The 15,148-nt window shown below is 35.4% G+C and overlaps 1 protein-coding gene across 1 annotated transcript; it reads left to right on the top strand.

Moving 5' to 3' along the window:
* Positions 1-773: 773 nt before the first annotated feature.
* On the top strand, positions 774-2,250 carry LOC127850780 (heavy metal-binding protein HIP-like). The gene is made up of 3 exons (XM_052384081.1): positions 774-966; positions 1,300-1,482; positions 1,727-2,250. The coding sequence occupies exons 1-3, from the start codon at positions 858-860 to the stop codon at positions 2,170-2,172; spliced, it is 738 nt and encodes a 245-aa protein (XP_052240041.1). The 5' UTR covers positions 774-857; the 3' UTR covers positions 2,173-2,250.
* The last annotated feature ends 12,898 nt before the right edge of the window (positions 2,251-15,148 follow it).

The raw sequence follows: 15,148 nt of genomic DNA, 5'->3' as shown, positions 1-15,148 counted from the left end.
ATTGGATATTTCCAAGTTTTACATGTTAAGACTCAATATAGCGTATGTCCGCTAAACTTCGGTAGTGTATATGAATATTAAACGAAAGTTCAACACAGTGTGCACAGTGTTGTATAATTGTAAGATACATTTTAATGACATAGATAAAAGATCTTTGTTAATTGTATTTAAAGTACCATATTCCTGGAAAAAGAGTATGCGGAAGTGGGAAATTTACATTTAGCTGTTTCTGTAATTTAGTTAAAAGTATTGAGATTTTTGTGTTACAGGAGCGATAAGAAGAAAACAATTCGTGTAGTTTTATCCATACAGACTTCCCGATTATGAATGATTTTCAATTGGTGTCCCTTTAACAACATTTTTTTCGTTTCATCACTTTGAATTGGATAATAAATTATGATAAGTTCGATTTATGAACATCATCTTACAGCAGTCTTACAAACATGATAAAACCTTATCGATATTTTCTGATAATATCAATACTTTCATGCATTTATGGTATGTAATTAATAATTTACTCGCAAAACACTCTTCGACATATCTTGTTTTTCTTTAAAAAATGAAAATTAAAAAAGATGATATTTTTTATTTATCTTTAACATATTTTTGTATTAACTTGTTATTTTTCTTTTCACCAGGGAGTCTCTTAAAGTTGTTCATGCATATGTTACCATGACTGTAATATGTAAACATACTTGTCGACCTGTAGTTCTTCAACCATCCCAACACTTATCAGGACATACATTAAAAGAACAAGTCCTTGACCAATGTCTTATCACAACAGCGTGATAGGCTGACAGACGGCGAAATTTGCCATATCGTTAGAGCTACACTTGAGGGAAGGACAGGTCTAAAACATGGATTCGTCAATATTTTTGTTAATTCTTGCCCTGTTTGGTCTCGCTCATGCCAATGCCAGAGACATTGAGGCGATACTGAAGCGACTAGAAATACTCGAACAAAATGGTATGGCATGCTTTATTTACGTCGTATAGCTTCTTAGTGTATTTGCTTATTCATTTAACACAAAATTTACCACCGGGAATGTAATTTGTGATCTGTACGCAAACTTACACTTTTCTAATGAAACAAACGTAAATATTATTTACTTAACATTAACTTATATCCCTTTTTATAAGAAAAGCAAATCGTTTCCTATTTCAAGACGTATACAGAATTAATTTCACCTTCGGATATTCGCATTAAGTTCATTTCTCTGACGCATGCTTAGTAAACTGAAACTGTCAATATCACTGCATGATATTGAGATGGTACGTGATTTGGTTCTATTTATTACAGAAATATTACTAAGAAATGAACTTGCCGCAAGAGACGACATAATCGAAAACTTGAAAGATGAACTTGCATCTATGAAAAGCGATGTTAGAAGTTTGAAAAGCGATATGAAAGACTTACAATTGGCTGTGGACTTGGGACGATCAGTGAATGAAAGCATTCATGAAAAGCTTCATTTGTGTGAAGGTATGGACATAGGAATATGAAGGTACTTGTTTTCGATCTCTGTGACCATTGTTATCTACACGAATGTATTTAAATGATTGAATTGAATTTATAATTACATAATGTAACCCCCTACGGTTGTAACATAAATGAAGATGTGGTAGTTTGTCATTTTCTACTGCTTCGTTCCATTTGTGCGTATAAATACATGTCTTTTTATGTCTGCTTCTCACCGGCAGTTATAATATATTTTCCTTACATTCAGAGGACGTGCGCAAGCGATTGGTTATGAGCGATGTGGAAGCTGTCGGATTTCATGCCGTTGTAAATACACAAGAACTCACCCACTTAACCTTCGGTCAGCCCATCATTTTTGAGACCGTCTTTACAAACGTCGGCGGGGCTTATCACAACAACCACGGCCTTTTCATCGCTCCTGTCAGGGGATTGTATATCTTTTCCGTGTCTATTCTTTGCGATTACCCACCACATAATCACATCGAAACAGCTCTGGTTGTCAACGGATCTCGCAAGGCGCTGACGCACAGCTACGGTGCAGACAATGTGCGTGACCAGGGCTCTATCACGATTGTTGTACAATTGAACGCGGCGGACGAGGTCTGGGTAGAGTTGGGCTGGCCGAACGATGCCTATCTCTTCGGTAATATGTGGACATCCTTTACTGGTGCAATTATTACAAGAGTCGAGTAATTTAAGCACCATGAAGCATCTCATGATTGTGTTGTAAACGAGCCTTTATTGTCTTAAAAATAAAAGACATTGATTCACGTTCGGATATCATCTTACCCTTTGCGCTTTAACAAGTAAAAGAATATAGCTTACGTTATCAGAACATATTTAACTACAACGTAAACATGTCATGACTATTTCGCACAACCTATTTTAGTTGCACTGTATAGGTTTAAGGCATGTTAGTTAATTGTCGTCGAACGACAATAAAGTCGTTTTGAAAAAAATGTTATTATCGCTCATCGTTTTTTTTCAGTACTTGCACTTCAGTATCACTTATGCCATTGTTAAAATATGAAGTATGAGATACATTCAAAATTTATCATTAAGACAATCAAGCGATTAACTCTGTCGTTATGCAAACTGAATATTTATTATGCCACGACAGCGCATTTACGTTGGAGACGCTGACATGATATTTTAAAGTGTTTTCGGATACCCATCCATTAATCAATGGAAAAAATAAACAAAAACAAATGTGCACCGCTACCATTCATTGGCTGCAGATGAACACAATTTAAAACAGCAATGATAAACATTTAACGTAACACAAATATACTTAACACGTTTTAAATAAAAAATGACAGATTTGATCAATTTAACGAAGAATTTATGACAATATTCACTAAACATCTCGTCTAAGATTATATAAAAAAAAAAACTAATACTTTACAAATGCTTTTCCTTTTTGTGTCATTCTTATAAAAAGCAAGGCAAACAGGTGAATAGCATACACAATGAATTAACATTGACAAAGTAAAATAAATAATACTTGATTGAGATGCTTTGCTAATGCCTGCCATGCCTAATAATAGATGACAATTTCAATTTTTAAGTGTCTGAAATCAAACTTTCACAAAAAAATGGTTCTATCTCCACAACCAAACAGGAAATTTGTGTAGTCAACCTGAAAATAAAAAAAAGAATCCTTTAGAAAAAAAAAACATCATCAAATATTCATTGCATAACTGCTTTAATAATAAAAATCCAGATATATAATTTGTATTAAAATTTAAACTTTATGAATATAGTGACATATAGATTTATAACATGTTCAGATAAAACAATAACATAAATACTCTCAAAAATAAATTTGTCGACAAAAAAGTATTACCTTTCCGACAAATTAATTAGATGGGTTGATTTGAAGCTGTGCCGGGATGCAGTTGGGGGGGGGGGGGGGGGGAATATCTCGAGTTGGTTGAGAGGCAGAGAAAGACTCAGAACTGCGCAACTGACGAGGGTAGAACTGTGCCGCCAAGGATTTTGGTAGATATCATCACCCATGGAATGTGTGGTCGCAACTTTCTGCCATTAAAAGAAAAACATTTCATATTATAATAAAATAAAACAAATCCAACAGGAGATAACATTTCAAAATAGAGTGTTTTAATAACATTTTTATGGCACAACTTGAACAAATTACAACTTTAATAGACACAATATTATTAATACAAAATGAAAATGCATAAACTCCACTTTATATAAAAATAATTAAGAATTTCTTTTAACTTAAAATATTTTTATCATAGACTCGGGGCGTTTTTTGCTTATTAAGGGAATAGGTGTTTTCCTCATTTGCGAAATTTGCGACTCAAATTTTCACAATTTAAAGAAGTTCGCGACTCAAATTTTCACAAATAAAAAAAAGTTTGCAACTCATTTTTTCACAATGTTGATCCGTGGCGACACAATTTTGAACAGTTTTCGACACATGTTTTCAAAAAAGTTGCACAGCGCTCAACGCATTTGTTCACAGTTTTCAACTGTGAAATTTTTTTATGAACAGTGCGTGACTCAATTTGTTCACAATTTTGAACAGTGTGCAACTCATTTTTTGAAATTGTGTACAGTGCGCGACTCATTTTTCCACCATGTTGAATGAACAGTGCGCGACTCATTTTTTTCCAAATTTTGAACAGTGCGCGACTAGTTTTTACAAATTTTGAACAGTGCGCAACTCATGTGTTTTCACAATTTGAAGAGTTTGTGACTTATTTTTTTGTAATTTTGAATGAACAGTGCCCCACTAATTTGTCCCCCATTTTTTAACAGTGCGCAAGTGATTGTTCCGAATTTTGTACAGCGCGTGACATGATTTTTTCACAATTTTGAACAGTGCGCAACTCATTTTTCCACAATTTTGAATGAACTGTGCATGACTTATTTTTTTCAAAAAGTTTGAACAGTGAGCAAATCATTTTACAAATTTTGTACAGCGTGTGACTCATTTTTTCAAAATTTAATTTATGAAAAGTGTGGGACTCATTTTTCCACAATTTTGAAATCAGAATGAACAGTGGGCAACTAATGTTTCTCACAATTTGGAACAGTGCGCGACTAATTTTTTCAAATTTTCGTACAGTGCGTGTCTCATTTTTTCACAATTTCGAACAGTGCGCAACTCATTTTTCCACAATTTTGAATAAACAGTTCGCGACAGTAGAACAACTGGCACTGATCATTGGTTCATCAGCATGAGAATGGGTGTAAAAAATGGCAAAAATAACGAAACATGTGTGTTTAAGCATGTATACATAACAATGAAACTTACCAACGCGTTCCCCACCCACTTTGACTTCGCACGTGAAGGCCTGTTTTGGGGGAAAAACTGTAAACATCTCACAACTAAACGTATACTACAGAGATGGACAAGTTGAAAAATAAATCACTCTTATCACTTCCAAATTGCGCACTACGTTAAAATCCCGTTCCATTTTATTATTGTATTTATTGTTTGAAATTTTCACTCTACACATTCGCTTTGAAAATAGCGGTTGGTATGTACTCTTGGAAGTACATGTAGAATGTGTTATTGTAAAAAATATTGGTATTGTGTTTTTAGTGCAGAAATTGTTCTTTTAAGTTTCGATTTCTCGCTTCAATTTTTGTATTATGTGCGTTTAAATTTGATTGTTTGTTGCTTACTTGCGAACTATTTTTTTATGTCTAAATATATATGCTTAGACGCTAGCGGATGTAATCAGGTTGCTACTAATTTGCATATTTACTACCGTATCTACATCAATGAATTTAGCGGTTGTTTGTTTTTGTTTGTTTTGTGAATATTTTCTTATTTACTTTAAAATGTGGCATAATAAATAGAATATATGGTTGGTGACTTTTGATATCATGTGATATAAGACTCGTCCGATATGGCGTGTGAAAAGGCTCGGCAAGCCTCGCCTTTTTTTACGCCATATCAGACTCGTCTTATATCACATGATATCAAAAGTCACCAACCAAATATTCTCTATATCTACGTATACTAGTATTTAAATTCAAATCTTATCAGCACCCGACAACCCCACCCAAACCAAGGGATCATAGTCATTTTCCTTTTTTGCCGCTTATAGTATGTTATATGAAAATGAACGTCGAATACTGTAAGAACTGGTATCACGTTCACAAACTACAAGCGCACACTGGCGGTATCTGTTCGTAGCTTCATTGTCATTGCACATGCGAATCACGGGGTCATAAACGAAATGGTTGTGCGTCTAGAAGGGCTCAGACCCAATGGTTAAGTCGATATAATATCTTGACCTTCAATCGACAAATTCGATCGGCAACGGAAAATACAAATGACCTTTAGGCATTCACATAATACGTAAATTACGGCAAAGACAATGAAGCAAATCACATATGCATACTTTGTTAATAGGGCATACAAAGTATAATTGATAATGAGCATACCAATAGAAATTTGAAAGTAAATATTCAAATACAGGGATACATTTGTACAGACAAATATACTGAAGCAATTTTTAACAATATTTGAGGAACAGATATTTCAGAACGGTCATTTGTATGCATTGTTACCTTCATTAACATATCTACATACACCTTAAATTGTCTTAATGTTATTGATGGCATTAAAGTGTTAAATGACTTGATAGAAGGCCATGATGTTTTACATATAGAAGGCCATAGTGTATTACATATGTACTGCATTTTCAATTTGTTTAAGTTATCACAGCAAGTCTAAAATAAGATTCATCTTTCAACAACGGCATAATCATAAATTCTCTAGAATTTGATACGGGCTAATCGTTTGCATAAATCGGTTGGTTTGTTTTTGACGATGCTGCTTCAGCGAAGCAGCTCGTCTAAGTTATCATACAATGATAAAATTATTCACAATGGCTACCTATGTAAAATACCGAGCCATTCCTATTGAGATAGCTCGATTTTTCTAATCGGCATACCTCGCAAAATATCATTGATAACATTCTCCTAGCAGAGTTGTCGTTCGTGCCTCAACCTACAACAATAGCCGCGCCCAGGAGACAATGTTGACACTCGTGTCAAAACTTTCTTACACCATAAACCGGCTTGGTTGGTTATTTAGAAACTGTCATTGAGGATATACGAGTTATTTATGCACTAAATCTCCGCTATTGACAACAATGGATGGAATTCGAAGGATATATTCGATGTGAATGAAGGACTTTCTAGATCTTGACAGCTTGATATGGCAAAACTGGCATTCTGGTATTTTTAGTTATCAATTTAAGTAACATTTTGCTTAATAAATTGTATTCGAGCGTTTTGCGACTTATTGAATGACTATGAACCCGATATCAACATCTCATATGGGATTGGCATATCAAAGCTCAACATTGATTACAAAGTCTTTATTCAAATTACTGGTTTGTATTCTTTTTTCTTTCTATTTTAGTACTTGATATCATTTAAAGTTAAATGAACTGTGTCACAGTTAATGCGACATTAAGGCGATTGTGGCACTTTGTGTCCAGATTAGCCTACAGTCGCTTGAAAACTGTTTGCTTAAAAGCGGTTTTCTGAAAATAACAAATAGTTTAATTGGATACTGATTTGACTGCCTTTTTCCTGTGACCTGGCTCAAATGAAACCAGGACAGTTGTAGGTCTTCTGCGAAAACTTCACAACACTGAAGCAGCAGTAACAGAACAATGCCAAATTGAAAGTCATGGGGCATTGGTATGTCCAAGAGTTGTCTCCATAAATACTCGTGGAAGAACTGCGAGGGTACCTGTGAGATTGTGCAACATATCTGCAAGACCTGTAAATATAAGAGCAAAACAAGAACTGTGTGAATTACAGGAAGTGAAAGTTCTGCGTGAAGCTCCAATACTGCAACCATCAAGCGCAACCATATCAACTGTCAATACATAAACAGAAAACAAAACAAAACTAGAGGACATGAAAAATGAATATGATGTTGATCTCGACGGAACTGATTTAAGTCCGGAACAAAAGCAAGAGGTATACAAGTTGTTTAGAAAATGGGATACAGTGTTTCCAAAATCAAAATTTGACATCGGACACACAACCGCAGTTAAGCACTCCATCAAACTGACAAATCCAGAACCTTTTAAAGAGCCTTTTCGACGAGTTCACCCCAGCTCTTTTCAATGAAGTCCGAGAACATCTCAAAGAAATGTTAGAAATGGGAGCTATACAAGAATCTCAAAGTCCATGGTCATCGAATTGTGTAATCGTCAGGAAAAAAGATGGAACCATACGATTTTGTATAGATTTTAGAAAACTAAATGCAAACACCAAGAAAGATAGTTATGCAATACAAAAAGTTGAGGACACACTTCATCTGTTAGCAGGATCATGGTACTTTTCAAAGTTGGACTTTAAATGTGGATACTGGCAGGTGGAGTTAGAAGAAGAAGACAAGGAAAAGACAGCGTTTCAAGTGGGTGGACTAGGGTTTTATCAATGTAACCGCCTTCCATTCGGACTTTGCAACGCCCCCGCAACCTTTCAAAGATTGATGGAACGCTGTATGGGCGATTTAAATCTTAGAGATTGCCTCATTTATTTGGATGACATCATTATTTATTCCAAAGATGTCAATACCATGATTGCAAGACTAAACCAAGTGTTCTGTCGTTTGGCTGAATATAACCTCAAGATCAAACCATCAAAATGTGAATTCTTCAAGACAAGAACCACTTACCTCGGCCATGTTGTATCAGTAGATGGCATAGAAGCAGATCCCGTCAAAATAGAAGCAGTAAAAAATTGGCCAACCCCAAAGTCTGTGAAACAAGTACGCCAATTTTTCGGCTTCGTTGGCTATTATCGGCGATTCATCAAAGGGTTCGCTTCCATTGCAAGACCATTAAATAACCTGCTGAAAGGCCATCCGACTAAACGTACAACACAAAGAAACAACAAAGCAATAAAACCAGTTCCATTTCAATGGGGATCCGACCAACAGACTGCTTTTGAGGAGTTAAAGAAACAGCTTACCAATCCACCTATTTTAGGCTATGCAGACTATACATTGCCGTTTATTCTGCACACAGATGCCTCCTCAAAGGGATTGGGTGCTGTACTTTATCAACGCCAAGACGGCCACGAAAAGGTCATAGCCTATGCAAGCCGTTCACTTAAACCGTCAGAGAAGCATTATCCTGCGCACAAGTTGGAATTTTTAGCGTTGAAATGGTCAATGACGGAAAAGTTTCACGACTATCTTTACGGCGCGGAAGTTGAGGTTATAACGGACAATAACCCACTTACCTACGTGCTAACGAGTGCTAAGTTGGACGCGACAGGGCAACGATTGCTTGCTGCGTTATCAAACTACACCTTTACGACACGTTATCGGGCAGGTAAAAACAACGCCGACGCAGATGGGTTAAGCAGGGTGGTAGTGCAACCAGAAACAATAGCTGCTATAACCACTGCCGTAACACCAGGGATTGAACAAGCGCCCTACTGTTTCAGTACATCCGCACCTGTAAAAGACAAACCTGAGGCTTGTGATCAAGTTCCAGAAGATGTCTTGCAAACATACGCCCTGAGTTCTCACAATTGGAGAAAGTCACAGCTGGCCGACCCAGTAATTTCCAAGGTTATTCATAAATTACCAGTTGGCACAAGACCTTCTGTATCATCTTCCTCAGACTCATGTACCGGTGTTTTGAAATATAGCAGACACTGGCCCAGTCTTGAGTTGAAGGATGGGGTTTTATACCGAAGAACTAAGATATGTGAGCAGGAGTACAGCCAATTAGTGTTGCCAGAAGCATTACGGGAGATAGTGTTTTCAAGCCTGCATGATGACCTCGGCCACCAAGGACGTGATCGGACACTATCATTATTTAAACAAAGATTCTTTTGGCCTGGCATGGAAAGCTTTGTAAAAGACAAGATTAGTAATTGCGCCCGATGCATAAGAAGCAAAACTCCAGCCGAAATTAGTTCTCTTGTGAACATTACAACCTCATCACCAATGGAGCTTGTTTGCATAGACTTCTTGAGTTTAGAAAAATCACAAGGTGGATACGAGCATATTTTAGTTATCACCGATCATTTTACGCGATATGCGCAGGCGTTCCCAACGACAAATCAGACAGCAAGAACAACAGCGAAAGTTTTGTTTGAGAAGTTTTTTGTGCATTACGGCTTTCCGGCGCGTTTACACAGTGATCAAGGTACCAATTTTATGTCTGGCCTTATAAGCGAACTGTGCAAGTTAGCTGGAATTGAACAATCTAGAACAACTCCATATCACCCTATGGGTAATGGGATGACAGAGAGATTTAACCAGACATTGCTGCACATGTTGTCCACACTCGAGGAGGACAAGAAATCCGACTGGAAGTCGTATGTTGCACCGATGGTTCATGCGTACAACAGCACAATTCATACCAGTACTGGTTATTCGCCGTACTACTTAATGTTTGGACGTCACCCAAGGTTAGCGATCGACGCACTACTTGATTTACCGTCGAACGATAATGGGACGGTGTTCCAGAATGAGTACAGCCGCAAACTTCGCGACAGATTGGCGACTGCGTATAGTCGTGCGAAAGAGAACGCATTTCAAAATGCAGAGAAAAGTAAGAGGGTATATGACACTAAAGGGGCCTTTTCACAGATTTTGGCATTTTTTTAACTTATTCATTAAATGCTTTATATTGATAAATGTAAACATTGGATCATAAAAGCTCCAGTAAAAAATCAAGAAAAAAATTAAAAAAATTAAAAGAACAATTCCCGGAGCAGGTTTCGAACCAGTGACCCCTGGAGTCCTGCCAGAGTCCTGAGGTAAAAACGTTTTAGCCTACTGAGCTATTCCGCCGAGTACACATTCTTGACGTATTTTATACCTTATATAAGCAATCTTCGAAGTTGCAAAAAATTTAACGACAAAAACAGAACTCTCCAAATTATTCAATCGTTTCGCGTTGCAACGCTTTATAATTTTTAGGTTTTAAAATCATCAAAAGATGCATATAATGGCTATATTAGAGCATGGTTAATGTTCAGTATTACTGTTTCCTCACAAATATCATAACTAAAACGAAAACTTACGAATCTGAAACAACTTTTTTCAATTTTGTCAATTTACCAAAGCGTGAAAAGATCCCTTAAAGCTAGAGCCATTAAAATCATTCCAGGTGATTTGGTTTTAGTAAGAAATGTAACTCAACGCGGGAAACAGAAAATCGCTGACAAGTGGGAAGATGTGCCATATGTGGTAATTGACCAGCCAAATACTGAAATTCCCGTGTATGACGTCAAGAAGGATCAACCTCACTCCAAACGTATACGTCGTGTACACAGAAACTTGTTGCTGCCATTGGGAATAACGGAACAACATCAAAATAAAGAGCAAAAAGCTCCGAAATACGTTATACCGCAACGACGGAAACAATCACGTGACAACTATGACGACGGTAGTGTACCCATACGTCGCTCGAACCGCCAACGTAAAGCACCGAACTTCTACGTTGCGGGTTCGTGTTATATATGAACGGTAAAGACTACAGTGATATGATAATGTGAAGTGTTTGCTAATAGACAGAAGTGTGGCATAAGTTATAGAGTTATTTTAAAAAATGATATAAATATGGGTCTTTATAAAAATTGCCATATATTGTACTTAAATGTTTGTATAATAAAATTTATGATGGATACGTACCATTTGTTTGTGTTATTACGAACAAAAATGTGCCAGTTATTGTACTTGAATGTTTTATAATAAAACTTATGATTGATACCATGTGTTTGTGTTATTGCAAATTTTGGAAGAAGTAACGTGATGAACGTATATGTTTTATCACCGCGAGTTCTATAAATTTATAGAACATATATAAATTAATGTCGAGACGACATTTCTAAAGCAGGGGGAATATGTCACAGGGTATAAATTCATATTTATCGTTAGTAAGTTATTTGTTATTCATGTCGAGTAGTTTTAGGTAGCTCTGATATAAAGTCTGTAGTCTTAGTTATTTTAAAGTTAACATATAGTTGCATTTAACCTAATTTAGCACGTGCACGTAACAACCAATCATACACTTTCCCTCCTTTATTCAGTTGTTTGCTGAAGGTTGCTTCAGACAGCCATTCAATCTTTGATTGAAACATCATATTATTTGTGTAGGACATTTTATATTCCTGCAGGTAACTAATTTGAATCTTTTGTTTATTTTATCTGTCAATTGTTTGTATTGTTATTTAAGACATCTGACGGTTACGGTTGTGTTTATTAGTTATTTATTAAAATAACTTATTGCGAGTAATATTCACACCGCCATGCAACGCTAGTCATTATTAATGTGTATTTCATTTGAATGCATACATATATTGTCTTGATTATATACCTAATTGCATGTATTAATTGTTTCTATTTCAGATACCTTTATCGATCTATTAAAACTTTAAACCTCGATTGATTCGATAGTTTGTCGTCGAACCCAAAGTACGCAAATTGCGCGTAGCTAGGCCGGCAACATATTCATTGCGCGTTTTAAAATAAGCCTTTATGCCCCTATGCCAAGATGTTCGTATCAATTTAATGAATTCGTTATAACTTATAAGGAACACTCCAACACGAGTCAAATGAAGCATGAAATTAATGATAAATGATGAATTATGAATGATTAATTTATTCGGTATATATTATATTATAAAATATACTGGTATGCAAATGTATATGTTATATTATGTAATCAATTATCATGATATGATAATATGATTATACAGTTTATTCCCTGATTTTAACATCAATTTTGTTGTTTCTTTAAATTGATATGTGATCAATTTTATATTCTAAAACAAACCTTCTTTTTAAGGTATTTAGGAAGACGTGCCGGCCAAACTATTGCAAGTTTGACTGTTCAGCATAATGTTAGAACAACAAACTCTTCACCTATGCACGGTCATCAGCCCCCGCCAGGTCCTGGCCTGTCATTTGTGTCACAAGGAAGTACCACACCTGGTCATGTGTCAGGAATTGGAGAGTTAACATCTTACTTAGAGTATGCAAACAACCCTGTCTTAGCATATTTTAATTGATAAAATGATATATTTATATTCAATAAGATTCTATGTGCTTCTAGTTCTTCTTGAATGCTCTGAGCTTTTATGAGTACGTACGTACAGCTCATACCCGGAGGGTCAATAGCTGGGAGTTGGATTATTGCAACTATATGTGCTTCCTAAAGTTCCTTGGTAATATAATTGCTTTATTCTATATTGCTTCTTTTTTTTACCAGAAACTTTTTATGTTATGAAAACCAGAGGATATCCGATAACTGGTTTGTTTTCTGAACCGTTCAGATAACTTGCATGGTGATTGGTCATGAAATTATTTCAATGCCATTCACCTCCAATCTCTAGTTGTACAGTAATTGTCAGTTAGTGACTCAAGTATGATAACTTCATCATATAATAAGCTCATACTGGTGAATCAAGAAGCCAAGAAAAGTATTGGTAGGTTCATAAGTTAATACTGGTGAATCAAGTAGCCCAGAAAAGTATTGGTAGGTTCATAAGTTAATATTGGTGAATCAAGTAGCCCAGAAAAGTATTGGTAGGTTCATAAGTTAATACTGGTGAATCAAGTAGCCAAGAAAAGTATTGGTAGGTTCATAAGTTAATTCTGGTGAATCAAGTAGCCCAGAAAAGTATTGGTAGGTTCATAAGTTAATTCTGGTGAATCAAGTAGCCCAAAAAAGTATTGGTAGGTTCATAAGTTAATACTGGTGAATCAAGTAGCCCAGAAAAGTATTGGTAGGTTCATAAGTTAATACTGGTGAATCAAGTAGCCCAGAAAAGTATTGGTAGGTTCATAAGTTAATACTGGTGAATCAAGTAGCCCAGAAAAGTATTGGTAGGTTCATAAGTTAATACTGGTGAATCAAGTAGCCCAGAAAAGTATTGGTATGTTACCTGATTGGCATGATATGAATAAAATAATGTTTAAAATAACAAACAAATTTCATACATAGTTTTTATGATAAGTTTTAGTGTACATTTCAAAATACAAATATGCTTATATGTTATTTCAGAGTAAATTGACGGCAGCCAACAATTGGACGGTGGTGCCAATCAATGAAAAGAAGGGATACACGTACATGCACTGAGTACACAGAGATCATCAAGGAAATAACCCTTCGATCAAAGTTCCTTTTTGATTCAGCTTACCCAAAGCTGACTGCCTCTACAATTGCCCCTTATATTTCCACCTGCGGCTAATGAGGAGCTGCAATATCCAATAGGTCAAGGGCAAGCAACCCGGAAACAATATGAACAATATGAAGCTTTACTCATACAAATTGGTACATGGTGTATGTAACTATGTTGTTTTAACTAACTTCAACATACCATTAGTATGAATTAAAAAATTGACAAAGCTGAAATCAATGATAACTGACTATGGGTAGGAACATGTTGTGTGAATTTGGCAGCATGGTTTTATAGGATGTATACCATTGAGTATGAAAGTGCATGTGTGACCCTGGCTGTTTTTTCAGTCAGTAGATGACTTTAGTATTTGAAATGATGCTTGAATTTATTTGTGTAATATGAAGGCGTGACCAAATGTGTGACATTATGGTCGACTGTCCAGTCATCATCATGGTGATAAAATGTGATTTTAAGTGAACTGCTTATTAACATAGGGCAGAAATATCATTGATAAAATACTGATGAACATAGCATACAAGTGCCCTGAAATGCCATGAGAATATGTATTTGAGTTTTAAGTGTGTAAGGTATTGTGAATTTTGTTAATTGTTTTGTTATAAAAATATAGGATCCAAAGTATTCAATCATAGATCACTCTGAAAAAAAAGAATAAGTAAAAACCTTGTCTGGCAAATAACTACATAAACAATGGGCCAAGTTCCAGATTTTTTTTGTCACAAGTCAAGACCATTAACAGGAATCGTTGACTCTTATAGGTGTTATGTATCATGATTTGTGTTAAGTTTTTTATGGGAGACCCATGATCAAACATGGTGAATTAATTGTTTTGTTATTACAATAGAGGATCCAAAGTATTTGATCATAGGTCACTCTGAAACAGAAGAATTTGTGAAAACCTTGTCTGGCAAATAGCTAAATAAACACTGGGCTCAGCATTTTCCTGATTTTTGTCACAAGTAAAGACTATGAAAAGAAATTATTGACTCTTTTAGGTATAAGCTACCATAGTCAATGTTGAGTGCGTGCTGCACACCACATTTGTTTATGTTCCATTAACAATGACATCAAAGCACAATGCTATATATAGATTATGTATTGTTTTCCATTGTTTATCAGTCTATAAACAACCATTTATTGTAATAGCCTTACATAAACTGTCATAAAGATGATAAAGTGCTGTTTATCCATAAATAAAAAATTGGTGGAATTCAGAAATAATTTGATCTGTCAAATGTTGAAAGTTGGAAACATTTATTAAAAATGTTATCAATTATAGTTTTGTTTCATGAATATAGAGTATTATGTTTTGTGTTCATTATGTTATGGATTTTGTTGTTTTGGTTTAAAATGTTTTAATAAATAACATGAAGAAATAAGAAGCTAGTTGTTCAATTTTGATTTATTATTACATGTATATTACACAGCAAAACATTACTGCAAGAATGTTAAGTGAACACCTTATTATAATACATGTTGAGTTCAACACTGA

Source organism: Dreissena polymorpha, chromosome 11 (genome assembly GCF_020536995.1).
Source record: "Dreissena polymorpha isolate Duluth1 chromosome 11, UMN_Dpol_1.0, whole genome shotgun sequence".
In the NCBI taxonomy this organism is placed as follows: Eukaryota; Metazoa; Mollusca; class Bivalvia; order Myida; family Dreissenidae; genus Dreissena; species Dreissena polymorpha.
Note: the sequence above shows the minus strand (reverse complement) of the source record. Positions and strands in the feature narration are given on the sequence as shown.